We start from the raw sequence: 20,839 nt of genomic DNA, 5'->3' as shown, positions 1-20,839 counted from the left end.
CCAGCTAGCCCCGAGATAGGACATACTATCCATCCATCTTGTAATACCACTTTGCACCTCAGGAGGTGATAGTGAGTCATTGTCGTGTCCAGTCTGCCTCCAGCCCAAAATGAGAGATGAAGAAGTCGCACATCACTGGCGACTACATACACGTTAACTTCTGAGCTCAGACTGATGAAAACTAAAGGAAAGAGAAGCAAATGGGTCACTGCAATTCACAGAAACTACTGGAATGCAGGCACTGAAATGTGGATTTGCGGTTACCATTATGTGTGTCAGTATGCTGTATTTTTGGAGTTGGGGAAAGATAAGGAAAAGGGACCCTACCGGGAGAAACTGAATCGCAGTGCCAAACACGAAATAACAGTGTAAGACTGAATTATAGAGCCTCCGCTCACATTCTCGGACATTAAAATTTAAATTTTGGACTGAGTGTATACACTTTGTGTGATTTTAAAAGTTACAGATTCATAGAAGGACGGGTATATTTTTTTAGTGGCGTTTTAGAAGATCTGGCAATTACGAGAGCACATTCTCATAAAGGTTACCTGGCACTCCGGTTTTTGGCTTGATTATTAAACCAAATATATCATTCAAAAACATTCAGCTATGTGGTTATTTTAATAATAATAGTAATAAGTTACATTTCTATAGCGCCTTTCACAATCCCAAGGTGTCTTTACAGAAGGGATTGGGGAAAAAAATGATTGAAAATATTTTATTGAGTCATAGCCATTCTGCTTAATCAGTTGCATTATTTAAATTAAAAAAGGTGACATATCTGTTGTGTCACAAGCTGTTGCGTTCTCATGAGTTACTGTGGAGGTTTTCTCGCTAAAAACTGAACTAAGCAAGATATAATGTAAATCATGGGCTGACAGCACGCATGAAAATTATAAGATAGCAGTGTTATCTAGACCAGCTCTAAGTTTCAACAGTTTGGTTGAATTTTGCATATTCTTGCCCTGCTATTAGTTAGTAGATGGCTTTTTTATATAACTGATGACTCTAAAGTTAGATTGTATGAACCCAGTAGTGAATGAAAAATAACTTTACACTATACTCAATGAGTGATAATTCTCTGAGAGTGGTGGTGATGTGTTTGGGCGAAAGGGGGAAGAGGGACTGTACATTTCCTTGTTTCTAATGATTGAGGTGTACACCCAAACTTTCTGGTGATATACTGCCCCCTATTTGTTTGGAATGTGGAATATGAATTTGCCAGTTGGCCACATTGTTACAGATTGCACCTTTAAAACATACACCTATCATACATGTCAACCCCTTTGGGCATCCACCTGTAGTATCAGAAGAAGAAATCCATAAAATCAACATAAAATCCTTATAGCCTTTGAATCGCACCAAACTTAATAAATAAATAAGTAAATATAACTTGCCTGAGAACTTCGTCCAGCGTGTCGAAAATCACCTCGCTCGTGCCGATATTGCACACGGGCATGTCTATGATTCTTGACTTCGCCCTTCTGTTTATGTCGAAGATCCACACCAAAACGGCCAGTCGCTTGTCCGTCTTTTTGTCCTTGGATTCGTCGATCATCAAGGAAAATCGTGACGTCCGGCAGTGCTGGATGATCGGTAGTGTAGCTTCGGGGGCCAAGCTCTTTTTGATTATTTGCGTTGTTTTGGTGCGCCTACAGCTGATAGATTTCGCAATCGTACTGTCCGTGCAAATTCGCGGCAACAGTTCTGTCAGGTGGTCCGCAACGGCTAGCGGCAAATTGTGCTGAGCAATAAAATTACAGATTGTAACTTCTGCTCTTATTACACTTGTTGGTTGATCATCGGTCTTAGGCTTTGCAAACATCGTCATGTGCGGCTGATTCTGTTTCTGGTGCAAATTTCGCTGATGTAGTTTGGACCTCATGTGTTCCCTCACGTCGTAAACTCCAGACGCCGCAACTTTTATATCTCGCACACAAACTGTGCAGTGCGCGTACTCCTCATTTTTCGCCTGAACAATGACGCCATTAAAAGTCTCCTTCCATTCAGGAAGATACCGCCTGCTGTATCTCATTTTCTTTATCGGTGTTCCCATTCTTTCACTCAGCAGACGCTATTCAAAATCTCTCAGGTGTAAACAATGTCACTCTGCACAATGAGAAAATCGTTCGAACAATGACCGTTTGGCGGGTTTAAATGCAGATTGTGCGCATGACCGGAATGAGCGAAGTCTTGCAGTCGCAATACTGCACGAGGCTAGAGGAATAAACATCCGGTTTCACATAGTCTGGGTTATCTGCCCCTGCATACACGCTGTTCTTTGTCTATAAATCGAGCTTTTGTATGTTTTTGCGACGATCAGCTGACGATGTTCAAGTAAGATACACAAAATAAATTTAGGTCAGAAAATACTGAAAATCCGTAAGACTTTGTTTATACGCCCATACGCCCTTGAAATGAGCTAAAATCCGTATAATTTCCGGACAATCTGTATAGGTTGACATGTATGCACCTACCCACCTACCTGTTAAAATCAGTTACCACTTCTGCTGATCAGAAACTTCAGATATAGTTTGTTCGCATCAGCTTTGGTATTCTTTGTTGCTTTGTCACACAAAAGCCCCAGTTTTACAACCTCTAGACTGACAAACCAAAACAGAATAAGAGCACTGATCCCAGCATAAAATACAGATGAATACATCACTTTATCATAAAGCACATACTTCACCCAAACTAAATGTGTACCACCAAAGTTAAGTGAGTGAAACTGGCTACTGATGTTGTGAAGGAATTTCAGGACTATGTTTAGGTCGTATTCAAGACTATCAGTAAGGAAAAGTCCATTCACATGTAAAGTGGATAATTCTTGTTTTGAGTAGATGAAATGTTTAAATGACTCAGTATATTGCCCATCGCCAGTCTTACTCATATACTAGTATCTAGTACATATATATAATTATTATACATACAGGACACTTTTTCCATGGAATAAAAACATGTAGCGGCACAGTGGTGTAGTGGTTAGCACTGTCGCCTCACAGCAAGAAGGTCCGGGTTCGAGCCCCGTGGCCGGTGAGGTCCTTTCTGTGCGGAGTTTGCATGTTCTCCCCGTGTCCGCATGGGTTTCCTCCGGGTGCTCCGGTTTCCCCCACAGTCCAAAGACATGCAGGTTAGGTTAACTGGTGACTCTAAATTGACCGTAGGTGTGAATGGTTGTCTGTGTCTATGTGTCAGCCCTGTGATGACCTGGCGACTTGTCCAGGGTGTACCCCGCCTTTCGCCCGTAGTCAGCTGGGATAGGCTCCAGCTTGCTTGCGACCCTGTAGAACAGGATAAAGCAGCTAGAGATAATGAGATGAGAGACGAGATGAGATAAAAACATGTATTCTATTCCCTTCTAGCAGGTTTCATCCATTTGGTTTGACAGCATGCAATATTGTTAGCATATCGGTTATCCTACATGTATTACACCAGTCTACCCAATGAAGAATGAGCATTGAATATGGTTTACGATATTGCATGGTTGTCAAGACAACATGTCACACATTGGAGATGATGCGAATATCCAATGAGAAACTTTTCTGCTGTGCATGCGCAGAAGCAGTTCTTTCTTCGCCAGGAAAGAGAAGGACGCGTTGAATGCCTGAAAGGCTCCCAAAACATCATTAGATATTCTTCACACACATTTACAAGAGAAAAACATACCAATGGACATCGAAAAGCTGGAAAAGAGACACATCAGAGACATAATATTTCCGCGCTAGCAAGCGACTGTAACAGTTTGTAAACAAACATGGCCACAAGGTTTGCTTTGTTAAATACAGAAGATTTAGAGAGAATTTTGGCTGCCAGGTCACTCTGTTGTGTATAGTTGTCAATGTTGATTTTAAGAGTAACTCAGTAAATCACATAGGGAAATGAATACTTAAGTATATGTGAAAAATACTGTAGCGAGTGTGTGTGGAAGTAGTCTGGAGACAGAAATCTTAGTTTCTCGGTCGTTAGTCTGTGTTACTTGCTCTCAATAGCTTTGGTTTGACTGCTTTGCTAGCATTCACTAACGCTACTGATGAACGCTACACCGGCTTCATGGTATATCAGATATATTCCATTCAGCTAGCATGATATTGAACTCGTCTTTGACTCATTCAGTATCAAGCTAGCTGAATGAAATATATCTGATATACCACTCAACACCAGCCAAAATTATTTAAATATAAACCATTCATAAATAATTCTATGATCACACTCTAAGGGCTGAAGTATACTTCTGCGAATGCTGCTTCACACAACGCAGACATGAATGTGTGCATGGGTTTCTCCAAAGTATACTCAGTTTTCTGCTGCTGCGGATGCGTCCACGCACAAGCTCAACACTTGTGCACAACTACTACAACTGGATCTTTGTATTACTGAATACTCAGTTTCACCAACATACACAGTCAACGTGCACAAGTTCCAAAGTTTCCCTTTAAGGCTGAACTATACTTCCACAAGCGTGATCAGTGCACGGTTCGTGCATGGTGCGCGTGACACAATTTTCATGATGTGCTCAGTCCAAGCTGAACGCATGCTGAATGTGCACAAGTTCAAAATTTGTGTGCTGCAGTGGATAGTCTGTGTGGGCTTGTGCACGTTCAGCATGCGTTCAGCTTGGATTGTGCGCATCACGAAATTTGCGTCATGTGCACCGTGAACGAACCGTGCGCTGACTGCATCTGTGGAATTATACTTCAGCCTTAAAGGGAAACTTTGGGATTTATTTATTTATTTATTTATTTATTACCTGGGCCCTATTTTCACATCTTTTTGGATCCATATTTTTTCTAGAGACAAAAATTATTGAAATCAGTCCAATATTAAGTTAGAATGCTGTAACTGGCAAATGCAAAATGATTATACAATATAATCCTATGGGGCAAGCAGCTGCATCAAAGTAAACAACTTGTTTTCACCACTGACAGGCTCAAAATGTTATTGCAATTTGGAAAGCATCCCTACGGAGATGCACCTGTATCTGTTTACCTCAGTCACTGTAAAGAAACTGTCGAAAATGACTGCTTCTAGAGTCATTGTTTTAGCTTTCTTGTCTTCCTTATTCTTCTTCTCTGATGCAGCGCCCCGTTCAGTGCAATTATCACACAGGGCTGTTTAAAAAAGGAGAAGTCACGCATCCATGCATCCATCCATCCATCCATCCATCCATCCATTATCTGTAGCCACTTATCCTGTCCTACAGGGTCGCAGGCAAGCTGGAGCCTATCCCAGCTGACTACAGGCGAAAGGCGGGGTACACCCTGGACAAGTCGCCAGGTCATCACAGGGCTGACACACACAGACAACCATTCACACTCACACTGAGAAGTCATGCAGAATTTGGAAATTAGTCTATTTACAAATTAATGCCAAAATATTTAGCTGATTATGACAATATGAGGGTGGCACGGTGGTGTAGTGGTTAGCGCTGTCGCCTCACAGCAAGAAGGTCCGGGTTCGAGCCCCATGGCCAGCGAGGGTCTTTCTGTGTGGAGTTTGCATGTTCTCCCCGTGTCTGCGTGGGTTTCCTCCGGGTGCTCCGGTTTCCCCCACAGTCCAAAGACATGCAGGTTAGGTTAACTGGTGACTCTAAATTGACCGTAGGTGTGAATGTGAGTGTGAATGGTTGTCTGTGTCTATGTGTCAGCCCTGTGATGACCTGGCGACTTGTCCAGGGTGTACCCTGCCTTTCGCCCGTAGTCAGCTGGGATAGGCTCCAGCTTGCCTGCGACCCTGTAGAACAGAATAAAGCGGCTACAGATAATGAGATGAGATGACAATATGAATGAGTGTCTGACAATCTGGAAAGGATCCCTTTTGTAAGCATCAGAAAACAGCCCCGTGCAATAATCAACTACAGGCACTGAATGCGTCAGAGACTGGAAGAAGAGAAAGGTAAAACAATGAGTGTAGAAACAGTCATTTTCTACAGTTTCTTTAGAGTTATTGATCTAAACAGACACAGGCGTATCTCTGTAGAGATCCTTTCCATGTTGTCAGACACTTATAATAACATTATGAGTCTGTCAGTGGTGAAACAAGCAGTTCACTATGATGTAGATGTTTGCCCTGTAGGATTACATCATGTAGCTGTTTTGCGGTTGCCAGTTATACTGTTCTAATTCAATACTGGACCGATTTCGAACAATTTTGTCCCTAAAAATGAAAAAAGGGACCTAAAATGATGGGAAAATATGGCAGAGATTAAAAAAGTTTCTTTTTAACTGTTCTCACGTACAGAGAGCTTTATCCTAGCACACTTCTACTGGTACTTAGTGGAAGGCTTCTTTCTGTAGGCATGGAACAGACATGTCTCAGTCTCGCATATCATGTTCCTATGCTTGTGTATAGCAGTAAGAAAGCATAATTAACTGAGTGAAGTTATGTGAGACTCATTGACCAACATATTCCACACTGCTTACTGTAATTAATAAAACTAGCAGTTATTGCCCGTGGGAGAGAGGAGACGTAGAAGTTATTGCCCGTCGTCACTGACGAGATGTAGACTCAGCCCTAGTGGAAGTCTCCAGCGAGGAGCGCTGATTGCGAGGTCCCGTACAATCAAAACTCTCAGGCGAGTGGGGGAGGGAATTCCTCGCCAAGGCTGTGCGCAGTGTGTTAGTGCTAGCATGTAGCCTATGGGAAATGATAATGTGTTGGTGTAACAGTTAAGGTTGACTCCGCTTCTCTTCCTCTCTCTCTCTTTCTCTCTCTGCGTTGTGTGATTTACAGAAACGCCACAACCAGTCTGGGTCTGTTGTACTTTATTGCTCTGATACATTAAAGAAAACAAAACACAAAATCGGGGTGGCACGGTGGTGTAGTGGTTAGCACTGTCGCCTCACAGCAAGAAGGTCCGGGTTCGAGCCCCGTGGCCGGCGAGGGCCTTTCTGTGTGGAGTTTGCATGTTCTCCCCGTGTCCGCGTGGGTTTCCTCCGGGTGCTCCGGTTTCCTCCACAGTCCAAAGACATGCAGGTTAGGTTAACTGGTGACTCTAAATTGACCGTAGGTGTGAATGTGAGTGTGAACGGTTGTCTGTGTCTATGTGTCAGCCCTGTGATGACCTGGCGACTTGTCCAGGGTGTACCCCGCCTTTCGCCCGTAGTCAGCTGGGATAGGCTCCAGCTTGCCTGCGACCCTGTAGAACAGGATAAAGCGGCTAGAGATAATGAGATGAGATGAGAAAAAACAAAATCAGGCACGGAGCGAGCAAACCGCGTCACAGCTCCTCTGACACTGGCCAGTAGCAAGAAAGACAGAGTGGAGGGTAATCGCACAACTTAAGAAGGTCCACCGTGGGGGCGGACCTATGCCACGCCCCCTGCCCCCTGCTCTGTACACCAGAGGCATGGGAAAGTATAAAAAAAAAAAACGCACACAGATTTAGGGGGGAGAACCCTCTTTAGTGGGGAAATTTAGGGAACCACAACCAACTCCGCTACATTGGATTAGCACTAATCCCATGTTTTGGTAAACTGAAAATGTTGCCTTGGGCCCCTCTGGGGTGTCACCAATCCATGTGCACAGTATGGAGTATGTACTTCCAGCCGTGTCGATTTGCATAGGTGAACAGACAGAGAGACAGACAGCCTTCCTTTAGTAGTATAGATAGTACAATGCCCATGCTCATCTCATCTCAACATATTTGGAATAATGAATGAAAACGTTAGAACACAGCAGTCACATTATGTATGGTCAAGACTTTCTAACCTCTACACCTTTTAATGTTGATTAATATTAACATATAATATAATAGCAATCATTAATATAATAGCAGTCTCATGCTGGCTGATATACAGATATACCTTTGAGAAGCTCGGATAGAGAATAAACCTGTATCCTAAGTAAGGTGGTTGTGTTTTCAACCACAATAAGACAAATTCGGACCCCCTCACATATACACTTTCCCTTTTCAACTCGCACTTCACATCAGCCCTCCTTTCAAACCCCTGTCGACATCACTCTCTGTTATGATAAGCACGTTTTCCCTCAGCTGCAATGAATTCTTGACGCTGCAGATATTAGCTTTCCTCATCAGTGTATTTTGAATAATGTCTTGGTGGTACTCCTCTTCCAGTTTCTCTGTCCATTTGTATGTATGATGTTACCTGATTGTATTCTCCCTTTGCTTTTCTTTTCTTTTATAGGGAGATCAAGGAGACCAGGGACCGCGGGTATGTGATTTTCTATAGCATGCACTTCTTCTTTTTTTTTTTGATGTGTTGATAACTCTGTGTTATCTCAGGAATATTAAGTGCATGAAATGTTTCAGATGCATGTTTGTTTGTTTGTTTGTTTGTTTGTTTGTTTGTTTTAATAATGGACAGTGCATACTTAAGCTTTCCAAGCGCAACAAAGCTATAAGTGAAGCAGGCACTGGAGGGTTGAACTATAAACACCTGAGGTAGCCATTAAGGAAGGTCAATGCCTTCTGATTGCTTCTGCGGGACTGACTGCCCTCAACTGAGGAAGAATGCCTGGAACAAAAACAAATGTGACTGAGTTTATTGTAATTTGATATAGCTGAAGCTTTTCTGCTTCACAGTGACATATGAGCAACGAAGACTAAGAGCTCAATGGAAGAACATAATTATTTCCATCCTAGTTGTTTGACATTTTGATAAATTCACACCTCTTAAAGAATGATTATGAAGTCCATGCTTTGCCACAGCTGGCAAATTATTGAATAAATCACTCAGATATCTCATTCCAATATCTGCTTGCAGGGATTCCTCTGACTGTGACCAACTTATTAAGTATATCTGTCTTTATTGCATTACATGCCTGCTCTTCTCCTACTCTCTATTACTCACTATGTTTTCTTTATAACCATCAATGTTTTGGATAGACTCAGGAAGGGGACCAGGCACTAAAATTGTCTCTAATTAATTTGCCCCAGTGTGTGGGTGCATGCTGGTGTAATGGTGAGCACTGTCACAAGAAGGTTCTGGGTTCAAACTTCACGGCTGACGGGGGCCTTTGTGTATGGAGTTTATGGAGTTTGCATGTTCTCCCCGTGTCTGTGTGGGTTTCCTCGAGGTGCTCCGGTTTCCTCCTACGGTTCAAAGACATGCAAATTAGGTAAAAATACTCAGCCACTGGGGTTGCACAAGCCAGTGCATACTTAGTGCTGGTCCCAAGATAGATCAGAGAGGGTTGCGTCAGGAAGGGCATCTGGTTTAAAAAAAAAAACTTATGCCAAATCAAATATGTGGATCATGATGATCTCCTGTGGCGACCCCTAATGGGAGCAGCCAAAAGAAGAAGTGCAGATGCACGTTGAGGTTAATTTGTGGAGACAGAACATAGCCATCAACCCAATACCAAAAATCTTCATCACATGTGACACTGTCACTTATGTCCCTGAGTTGCGTAAAAGCAGACCCATACCATACCAACGTCCTGATTGTGGTTTACTGTGTACCACTTTGAGGCTCTGCCAGTCTGCTGTTCATTGCAAATTAGATTTTTACTCTAACCACAAAACCCACTTCTTGCATTTACCATGAGCTGCTGCGCAGACAGAAGCTTTTAGTAAGTTGTGTTCTGCGTCATATAGTTTTTAATTGTATAATGAAGTATTTGGATAATAAAATGATGGATAATGTGAATGATTTACATTTCACAAGCTAAACTACACTTATCCAATATTTATATGACATGAGTATTAAATACCCAAGGTACTTCTGTCTGATGAAGCTCCCAGCAAAAACACACTGTGCAGGCTACTTCTCTGTGAATCATAATGTCAAGAAACCCTCATTATGATGAGATACTAATTCATAATTATGAGAGAGTCATCATCTTGACAATGGAAATCATTTTATTTTTACAAGTGGCAAAAACAGGCTTCTGTACTGAGCTGTCTATGTAGATAGATATAAAGAAAATATGAAAGAAAATGCCTAATCAGAGATATAAAGGAATAGGAAACCAATATTCAGAAGTGTATGGAAATACAAGTAAATAGAAGTAACAATATTCCTCTAAATTCCTATCAAATAGAGAAGTATTTAATGTACTTGTTAGGTATAACAAATATGTGATTTACGTTATGCAATGAAATTTAGAAGTAATAAAGATTGTAAAATTGTAGCTTAGTTTACTACTTCCCGGGCGGCACGGTGGTGTAGTGGTTAGCGCTGTCGCCTCACAGCAAGAAGGTCCGGGTTCGAGCCCCGTGGCTGGCGAGGGCCTTTCTGTGTGGAGTTTGCATGTTCTCCCCGTGTCCGCATGGGTTTCCTCCGGGTGCTCCGGTTTCCCCCACAGTCCAAAGACATGCAGGTTAGGTTAACTGGTGACTCTAAATTGACCGTAGGTGTGAATGTGAGTGTGAATGGTTGTCTGTGTCTATGTGTCAGCCCTGTGATGACCTGGCGACTTGTCCAGGGTGTACCCCGCCTTTCGCCCGTAGTCAGCTGGGATAGGCTCCAGCTTGCCTGCGACCCTGTAGAACAGGATAAAGCGGCTAGAGGCAATGAGATGAGTTTACTACTTTAGTTATTTTGACCAAACCTTTTAACATGGTACATGAGTTTTCATTTTCAGATGAAGTGATGATCTTGGTTTGTATAGCAAGCATAAAAAAATGGGATGGCTGTTCCACCCATTGTGCCACATATGCCAGTGTCAGGAGCACCCATCCATCAAACATCAACTCACATTATTAGTAGGTGTTATAAGTTCAAAGAGCAGCAGCAAATAATGCAACCACTAGTGAATAGTACATGTTGAATCAAATTTGAATCAATTATTATCGTGCCCGCGACAGAGTAAGCGGGGTGTGGTATTGGAATCAGGGCGGTTTGTTTGTGTGTCTGTCTGTTAGCAATCTAGCATCTAGACGGTTGCACCGATTGACTTAAAATTTTCAGGGTAGGTGAGCAATGATCCGTAGATTACCTGATTAAATTTTGGGCAGTAATCGGGCCAAGGTGAAGGTCAAGGTCACCAGAATGTTTACTATTGTGAGCATATAGGAACTCCCATATGGCCTTTCATTTGGCACCATGATCTTTGACCAAAGGTCAAACTCAAGGTCACGGATTTTTAGAGGGCTGTAACTTGAAAACGGTTGATGGTAGACCAATATTTACCATTATCAACTTATAAGAAGTGCCATATGGGCTTTCATTTGGCACCATGACCTTTGACCTTGAATGACTTTGAAATGTCAAACTCAAGGTCATGGATTTTTATAGGACTATAACTTGATAGCTGATGATTGAGAAATATTACCATTATCAACATATATAGTAGGTATAAAATAAGTACTGCCAGTTGAGGTTTGTTTTGCCTGGCAACATTTGTTTAGTTCTGTCATTGCCAAGAGGTGTGTACTTTATACAGTTCCCTACTGAACTTTCAGAGTCATGACAAATGTACTTTGGCTTTTCTTTCAGAACTAGAAAGCCCTGGTAGCTCTATTTTGTGTAGTTCTGCACATGTACAACTCAAGATGAGCTGCTTTACTGCAGTGGAGTTGAGATCTTGGGACTTATCCAGTATGCAATCTCTCCGCAAATGTCAGAAGCATTATTCAATTTTAAAGATCTGAAAAGCTATTCCAGGACAAAGAGTTTTGCATGCTATGATTCAGAAGCCAAGATGTCTTTAAAAATAAACTGATTTAAAATCAAGCTGATGAGGTTTGTTAAATACATGACAAGCCAAGTATATCGAGCCACCTTCAGGATTCAATCAATACACTTATTTAAATTTATTGAAACCATCTGCACTGAAATATAGATAATCATTTTATGGCAACTACACTTTTGTCTCTCAGTGCAACGGAGGACAAAAAATAAGATGAAGATAAGTAGAAGGGACATTAACTCCAGCACTGGCTGCTGCACACAGCCTAAATGCACACAGAACATCTTAAATGTGTTTGTAACGAGTGATGTTAAACTGGGCATAAACACTGTGGTTAAAGGAGTTGGATATTTTAGATTTTTTTTATTGAACTGGCTTAGTCAAAGAAAATGGAAAAATGTCAAATAAATCCATGTTAGTTCAGATTATAGGTGTAATGTCATCATTGATGTAAAGTTCATTTCAGGTTCTTATCATTGCATTTGAGCTCAGAAAAAGCCATGAACTTCACAGCAACACTAGGTATCAGTCAAAAATAAACTATTTGCTAATAATTAAGATTCTCCATCAACCATATTAATTGTTAATGTATGTCGTGGAATTGTCAGGACTGTAAAGCTCTATATCAAGTTTGAAACTAATCTAGTGAGACATTGTGAAGCTTCTTTTCCAATCCAATCCAGCTTTATTTATAAAGCACTTTAAAAAACAACCACAGTGGACCAAAGTGCTGTACAACAGAATAAATAAAAAAAACATAATAAATACAAGACATAATAATTAGAAACGATAAATAAAATAAATTAAAAGTCATAAAACAAGGATAAGAACAACAGCCCTATAATAAAACAAATCAGATAAAGTAAAATCAACGTCTCACGTGTTGTTAAAAGTCAAGTCTTTTCCTTGTTTAAGGAGAAAACTGAAAGTGAAAAGTTAAAACCGAACTTTTCTTTGGTTAACTCGTATCAGACATTTTTTTTTTCTTCCTGCTGCTAAGGGCATTATTGACTGTAACACAGGGACAGTTACAGTGAGGTTGATGGTGCAACCCTGTGGCCAAACTAATGTTACATAAACCCAGCTTATATTAGCCACAGCCTTCTTATAAAATGTAGTGGGATCAGTGCAAAGTCCCACTGACTCCAGGCAAATTGATCAAGCTTACTGTAAAACTAACAGAATGAAGCAAAGGCAACACTCCAGGTTTAGTGGAGCGCTACATAACTCAAAAGGCCGAGGCAGTATTTCTGTCAGAGGATCTCTCAGTGATCCTCTTGTGCTTGCTCCCAGTTTAATGCTCAGAATGTCTGTTGTTATTAGTAACTCATTCTATAGTAACGTCTCATTATCTAGATTTATTATAATTTTGTTTGAAAGAGTATCTTCTTCACTTATGCACTGAAACAGTAGACAGCTATTTCCTGAGTTTTACTCTTTTAAATGACCTATGCCTTTTCAGTTACTTCCCAAACATGGTAGGATAGAATATCCCATAAACATGGTATTTTCCCATGTTTTTATGACAACCATTTAAAAACCACTCAACAACTAATTGCTGGAATTTATATATATATATATATATATATATATATATATATATATATATATATATATATATATATATATATACACACACACAATATACAGTATGGTCACATTTTCCCTGGAAAATCATTTCCTTGTAAATAAACATTTAAACCATTAAAAACATTTAAATTGTCACACAAAACAGATGGACAGATACAGAGCCATATACCAGACATGGAAAGTCTGGGACTTATTATTATTGAACTGATTTTATTAATCAGTTAAAAAGATATTTTAGTTTAAATGCGCCTCAACCAGCCATATGCCAATATGTCTTGACTGCTACCCATGAATTTGACACAGTGCTACATACTCAGTAGACTTGTGCAGTGGTGTATACAATCCATGTTATCATGCCGTGTGGTTGTTGTTTTTGTTATGCCGTTTTGTCCCTAGGGACTTCCTGGTGTTCCCTCCATGGCTGCATTACACAGCAATCAAATCCTGACTGTAAAGGTTTGTTCGGGTGGCGCAGTTGCTCAGCCAGATTCCATGGTGCACACACTGAGATAACAGACCCTCACACTGTTTATTTGTCACCTGAGACCAGATAACAACTGAAGAACAACTTGATTTCATCAATCAAGTCCAACTGATGAAAGCTCCAATGAAAGGAGCTCCTTTCTGTATACTGTATAGCAGCGATTCTCAAGCCTGCAGCATGAAAGTGCTTTTTAAGAAACTGAGTTTGTTATTGATTTCTTGTTATAAAACATGTCGAACAGATAGATATACTAGTAGTATATTAGCAGTCAGGTTCATTTTCTTCAAATGGCTGCTTTGTTAGAAATCCCGCTAAAGACTGCTAAACATTGGTAAAGGCCAACAACACTCTTCACCAATAAGACTCTCTAATTCATAGCTGGGCCACTTATCCTAGTAGCAAGTTAGTATTAGTAAATGCATTAATAAATGAACAAATGAATAACTTCAAAGGGAAATTTCAGTAGCATCATCTTTGCTATTACATTCTGCTTGTTTTGTAGGTACTGCATTATTGTTATTTTTTTCTTATTTAAATCACAGTGTAAAACAAGACGTTTTAGTACCATTCACAAAAGTTGATAAAGTAATAGTTGATAGGAGCAATGGGTTGCACATGTTTGTAATACCAAATGTTAAGCTAAAAATAACACAAGATAGCCAAATTCCAAACTTTCATCGTGCCGAACTTGGTGTGTATGCTTCACTGGAGAACACTTTACAGAGTTTCGTCTTTTTTTATAGTCTTTATTTATAGCTAATGCACTTCCATTAACTTAAAGAGAATCAAAACCACGCAAACTAGTTCACTGCTTGTCTGTAGTTCAAGTTCACATCCACGCTGTGTTCCATAAGCTCCATTTATGCTCTTCTCTTTAAAATAAATCATATAAATTAGACCACCGTTCTAACAACGCATAGGTGAAAATAATTGCTGCCGGTTCAACCCTGAGTCCTCACTCCATCCATAGCCAAAACTCAGCCATGCCCATGCTGCTATACATGGTTAGTCACTAGTTAAGGCCTATAAGCTTCCTCTACAAACTGATTATCATATGCAATCCAGAAAAATGTTGAGAACCACTGCTGTATAGGGCCAGAATCAGGATGATGGACTTACCAGTGTTGGTTATAAAAAAAAAAAAAGCCCACAGGATTCAGATTTATTAACCAAGATATGGTCTGGAGAGTAACTATGTGAGTGGATGCCCATGTTTTACCACAGATCTCTCTTTCTCTTTCTCTCCAGTGTACTTTTTAATGCTTGTAAATGTTAAAAGATATCTATATTCCCTCATATTTATACATTTGTATAAATGACCATAAAAAAAACCCTATCACTTCAGTGTGTGCAGCTCCTGGGGTCTGGCTTAGCACTAAGCATTACTGTGATGACAGTGCGTTCAGTGAGAAGAAATTGACATTTTTCCTGGGGCTGATGAGCTCTTAAGTGGGTGTCTCACTACCCCTGAGGTGGTAACTGAGACCTCTGGGGTCAAATATAGTCCAGACTTCCGAAACCTCCACTACAGAAAAGTGTGGATTTCTCCTCATGCTTGAAGGCACTGAACTTGGTCCTCTGTCTCAACTACTTGATCTAACCTATTTTTATGCTTTTTTATTTCTTCCACTTTCTCCTTCTTCTGGGACTTCATCCAACTATCTCCTCTCCAACCTCTTCCACCTCTGACCTCCGACCTCTTGACCTCTCACTCCTGCTCAGATGGTCTTCCCTAAGATCAATCATGGCTTTCTTTCTGCTGATCAGCAGCTCATTAAGCGTCGGCTCATTAAGGTAGTGCTTGACCTCACTCTTCTCTCTTAGTAGTCCACTGTTTTTCCCTTCATCTCCATTCTTCTGGTTCTGCCTGGCCAACGAAACATATGCAGTCATAAGTAGCAATCATTCTAAGCATGTAGTGGAATGTTATAGCTAGGACTCGTTTATTTTTGATTTGCATGAAACTGTTTACAAAGGAATTCATTAATCGTACCGTAAGTCACTTTAATGTCCTTTAATGGCAGAAAAAAGAGAACTTCCAAAGATTTATTTTATACAAGAGGTCAATAAAAAATTATGTGCATTTCTCCCAGATGAACTATCAATGCATGTTAAGCAAAGAGACTATCATGAAACACAAAGTGTTCCATTTAATAAAGAGCGACTGCATTGATATATTAAATACAGAGCCCTGGAGAGGCCACAAAATATATTTTTATTTCATGTGAATGATGTACTAAATTGTGCACATGATTTAGTTTAACAAGGCCATGAAATACTAAATCAAGACTTACCATTCTCAGTTCTAGATTTAATAAAATTGTGCCCAGGTTTTGGATAATTTGTGCCCTTCTCTGAAGATAACATGCCCACTGAGCTTCTGGGAGCATTGTGTCTAACAGTGAAATTAATTTGCTTGCTCGCCATAATGTCATGGGATGTAAGTGCTATTCATATATCTCTGTAATGCATCCCAGTGAAAATTATACTTTAATTACTGAATTTCTCTCTACATATACTGGAGACTTGGACCTGAGCTGTAGCCCAGCTGCTTGGTCAGGTTATTCATTCAACTAAATTGTCAGCATGTTATCTTCTGAGGAGTATACAGATTAACCAAAACATGGACATGATTTTTGAAATATAGAAATAGAAATAATAAATTGAGAGCATGATTGAAGTAAATCATGCGCACCCATTATCATATGAGGTCCCTTTTCTTCTTGAGGCCATGTTAAACTAAATAGTGCATAAAATTTAGTGCACTGTGTACAAGAATATTAAAAAGAAATCTTTCCAGTGCTCTGTAATTAAACCCAAATATCTTACAGACTAATATGGAAATTTGGAAATCTTTAAAAGCAGTTATATATTAAAAATTCCAGCAAGAAATTTTCAAAGCAGGACTGTATACCACAGCCTTAAATCAACGGATTAAAACAGAAGGCTAACATCATGTGTGCTGTCTTATAGTGTACTTAGTTGATTTAAACTACTCTGTGATTCATAATCCATCTTCATGATAGCTATTTTCATTGCCTTTTTATTCATTCACTGGAATTATCTCTATTCCTACTGAATGCTATCTCGCACTCTGACTTCATTACAAATATTATCTTGCTTGTTCTTTATTTTGTTCTTCAGGGTGATCAGGGCCAAGCAGGCCCTCCAGGCCCCCCAGGACCTCCAGGTCCTCCTGGTCCCAGGGGACCCCCAGGAGACACAGGGAAGGATGGTCCCAGGGGAGCTCCAGGGTTACCCGTGAGTGTTTCCTGCTTCAGAGAATCTTGCTAGAAGATGTACCTTGAGGCAGGGTGCAACAAACACACCATAACCCACAACATGCTCAACCCTATCTCAAAAATGTTCCTGCTTCCAACAATCTGCCTGTACCCCAGCAACTGATAGATATTACTTTTGCTTTCCACTAAACATAACTCTTTCCATGTGTGTAATTCTGTCAGTGGGACAGTGTGTTAATTTATGTACATTCTGAGAAAGATGAAAAGAGGAGAGAAGAAAAAGACAAAATATATCAATTATATACCATTATAAAATGTTCTAAAGGCCTCAAACTGATGTGTTATTTTTCATTGATTTGTGGCAAGCATATAAAACATTAAATATTGCTTCACTCCAGACAGGATCATTATATTGTTCTCAGTCTTTCCAGTTACTCATGACAGAAAATGAAGTAGAAATCCAGAAATAGCCAGTTTATATATATATATATATATATATATATATATATATATATATATATATATATATATATATATATTCTCTGTTTCCTCAGTTTTATTCCTCTGTTTTCAAAACATTAGCAAAACAATGATATATACACCATATGGCCAAAATTTTGTGGGCACCTGACCATCACACCCATATGTAGTTCTTCCCCAAACTGTTGTCACAAAGTTGGAAGTACACAATTGTCGAGGATGTCTTTATATGCCACAGCATTACAGTTTCCTGTCACTGGAACTTAAAGGCCCAAACATGTTCCAGCATGACAATGTCCCTGTGTACAAAGCGAGCTCCATGAAGACATGGTTTGTCAAGGTTGATCTGGAAGAACTCGAATGGCCTGCACAGAGCCCGCACCTCAACTCCACTGAACACCTTGCGGATGATCTACGGTAGAACACTGTATGCATCTCAGGCCTTGCTGCCCAGCATTAGTGCCTGATGTTACTAATGCTCTTGTGGCTGAATGGAAATCAAAATCTAGTGGAAAGCTTTCCTAGAAGAGTGGAGGTTATTATAACAGAAAAGGGGGGCCTAAATCTGGAATAGAGTGTTTAAAAAAGGACATATTGGTGTGATTTCTGGCCATATACTGTATTTAGATTTTCACTTTTACTCTTTATATGACAGAGTATATAGCTGTATGTGGCATAGCTATTCCTGTATAAAAATTACTACTTTGGCACATCAAATACGAGGTTAAGTCAAAAAGTTCTAAGACAGATGTTATAATTTCAAAAGGTGTGAAAGACATCCCCCAGAATTCTACAAAGAAGGAATTCTCCAATGGAAACACCGCTAGCAGAAGTGTTTAGACTTAAATGGAGGATATGTAGAGAAACAGCTTTGTTATTTTCATAAATAAAAGATTTTTTTCAATTTGTCTTAGAACTTTTTGACTTACCCTCGTATTTTGCATTGTTATACATACAGGACACTTTTTCAATGGAATAAAAACGTGTTCTATTCCCTTCTAGCGGGTTTCATTCATTTGGTTTGATAGCATGCAGTATTGTTAGCATATCGCTTATCCTATGTGTATTACATCACTCTACTCAATGTAGAATGAGCATTGAATATGGTTGATGATATTGCATGGTTGTCAAGACAACATGACATCACACGTCGGAGACATAAAACTTCCGCGATAACGAGCAACTGTGACAATTTGTAAACAAACATGGCCATCAGGTTTACTTTGTTAAATATGGAAGATTTTGAGAGAATTTTGACAGAGAAAGATGCATTGAACACCCGAAAGGAATATGTATGTATAATAATAATAATAATAATAATAATAATAATAATAATAATAATGTTGGCTGGCTTTCTTTTCATGGTATATCAGATATATTCCATTCAGTTACACTGTAAAAAATAATTTGTTGCGTTAACTTAAAAAAAGTGATTAACCTGGTTGCCTTAAAATTTCAAGTTTGTTGAAACTCATATAGTAAGTTAACACAATGCAACTTGATTGCCTCATTATGCTAACTTACTATATGAGTTTTAATGAACTCAAAATTTTAAGGCAACCAGGTTACTCACTTTTTTAATTCAAAACAGCACATTTTTTTTTTTTACAGTGTGGTGTGATATTGAACTCGTCTTTGACTCATTCAGTATCATGCTAGCTGAATGGAATATATCTGATATACCAAAAAAAAAAGCCAGCCAATACTATTTAATTATAGTATTCTTTTACCGACTATGACTCAAACCTAATACTGCATTATAAAACATTAAGCCCTTGTAGAATTAGAGATGATGTTTGTTTGTTTTTCTGTATCACAGGGTGACCCAGGAGCCCCAGGCGAGCTCGGCCCTGTGGTAAGCATCTTTTCCAGTACATCTTACATACTAGAGATACCCTTTTATTCAGTGAGAAGCACTGCTTTAATTACTAATTTATTACTTGTAATACTAATTGTGAACAACATTACTACATCTCATTACACATTTCACTTTGAAGAAACACCTGTAATGTGACATAACACACAAATAGGGAGTAATGCTATGAAAAGAGACGGATGAAACAGCAGACTACCTAATGGAAGGCATTAATTAATGACCAATTGCATAGTTTTATTACACAGATACTTCATACAGTGTCAAATAATCCATTTACATTCATTAATTCGTTTGACAATTTTATTCAACACAACTTACAATTGAGATGGGATATAACTGAAACATTTAGGGAGAAGGGCCATGTCAAGGACCTAGCAGTGGCAGATTTGAGCTCTTCCATTCTATCGCCTAAATCCTTAACTACTGAGTCCCCACTGCCTTCTACATGATTAGCATGACTAACCAATTGGAAAATGCTAGATTTGTCTGCCCTGGATATTAAAAACCATTTCACTGGCATTTTTCATGTAGTTACCACTTGCTCAAACACCTTTAGCCACCTCTGAAGCACCATGAATGAATAACAGTAAGACAGAGTAAGAACTGAAAAGCCTAGACTGTATAGTAAATAAAGATTGTTTCCATTTATGGAAGATTAATTTATGATTTCTGTAGTAAAATGTGTTTGTGTTGACACAATAAGGCATTCAGGGAACAAAGTAAACCAATAGAAATCTATGAAAGCAAAACAGAACATAACTAACTAATATAACTAACATAAAACAGTGAGGAGTTCAGGACAGCAGTTGTACAACAAGTTACATCTTAAGCCATATGTATTAAGAAACAACATTTAGAAAAATTTCTCATTAATTCCAGTAAATCTCCTAACAATACCTGACTCTCTAAAACAATATGTTGGGCTTCAAAGTGGTGCAACTTGATTGTGAGCTCAAAACCCAAAGATGCCATAGCCATCCATGACCAGGAATCTGGTCATGCTGTCTTGGTAGAAGGGGTGGTATACTCTCTCTCCCCTCTGTCAACCACAGTGATACTAGCTAATAGTGGGCATCTGTAGGCTTAGGCAAGCAGAATTGGGTGGTTAACATTTTCCTCCAAGTGTGTTACACCACCCCATGAAGAAGCATGAGTTCAAAAAGATTCTGCTGGATGGCTTCAAGTGTCTTGGACGAAGCAAGTGATGGTCTTCACCCTCTGGGTGGCACGGTGGTGTAGTGGTTAGCACTATCGCTTCACAGCAAGAAGGTTCTGGGTTTGAGCCCAGCAGCCGACGGGGGCCTTTCTGTGTGGAGTTTACATGTTCTCCTCCGGGTGCCCTGGTTTCCCCTACAGTCCAAAGACATGCGGTTAGGTTAACATGGGGTGGCCTTGGGCTGAAGTGCCCCTGAGCAAGGCATCTAACCCCCCACTGCTCCCTGGGTTGCTGTAGCATAGCTGCCCACTGCTCTGGGTATGTGTGTGTGTGCTCATTGCTTACTTGTGTGTGCATGTGTGTGTTCACTGCTTCAGTTGGCTTAAATGCAGGGCTTAAATTTCACTGTGTGCTTAAGT

At 39.7% G+C, this 20,839-nt stretch overlaps 1 protein-coding gene across 1 annotated transcript in view; it reads left to right on the top strand.

Moving 5' to 3' along the window:
* The window catches only part of LOC132887957 (collagen alpha-1(XXV) chain), a 344,762-nt gene that overhangs the window by 231,146 nt on the left and 92,777 nt on the right, over positions 1-20,839 (top strand). The window contains exons 7-10 of the mRNA XM_060923795.1: positions 8,145-8,171; positions 15,389-15,460; positions 16,811-16,927; positions 19,208-19,243. Of these exons, the coding sequence (XP_060779778.1) occupies positions 8,145-8,171; positions 15,389-15,460; positions 16,811-16,927; positions 19,208-19,243 (252 nt within the window). The remainder of the gene's footprint in view (positions 1-8,144; positions 8,172-15,388; positions 15,461-16,810; positions 16,928-19,207; positions 19,244-20,839) is intronic.

Source organism: Neoarius graeffei, chromosome 1 (assembly GCF_027579695.1).
Source record: "Neoarius graeffei isolate fNeoGra1 chromosome 1, fNeoGra1.pri, whole genome shotgun sequence".
Classification (NCBI taxonomy): domain Eukaryota; kingdom Metazoa; phylum Chordata; class Actinopteri; order Siluriformes; family Ariidae; genus Neoarius; species Neoarius graeffei.
Note: the sequence above shows the minus strand (reverse complement) of the source record. Positions and strands in the feature narration are given on the sequence as shown.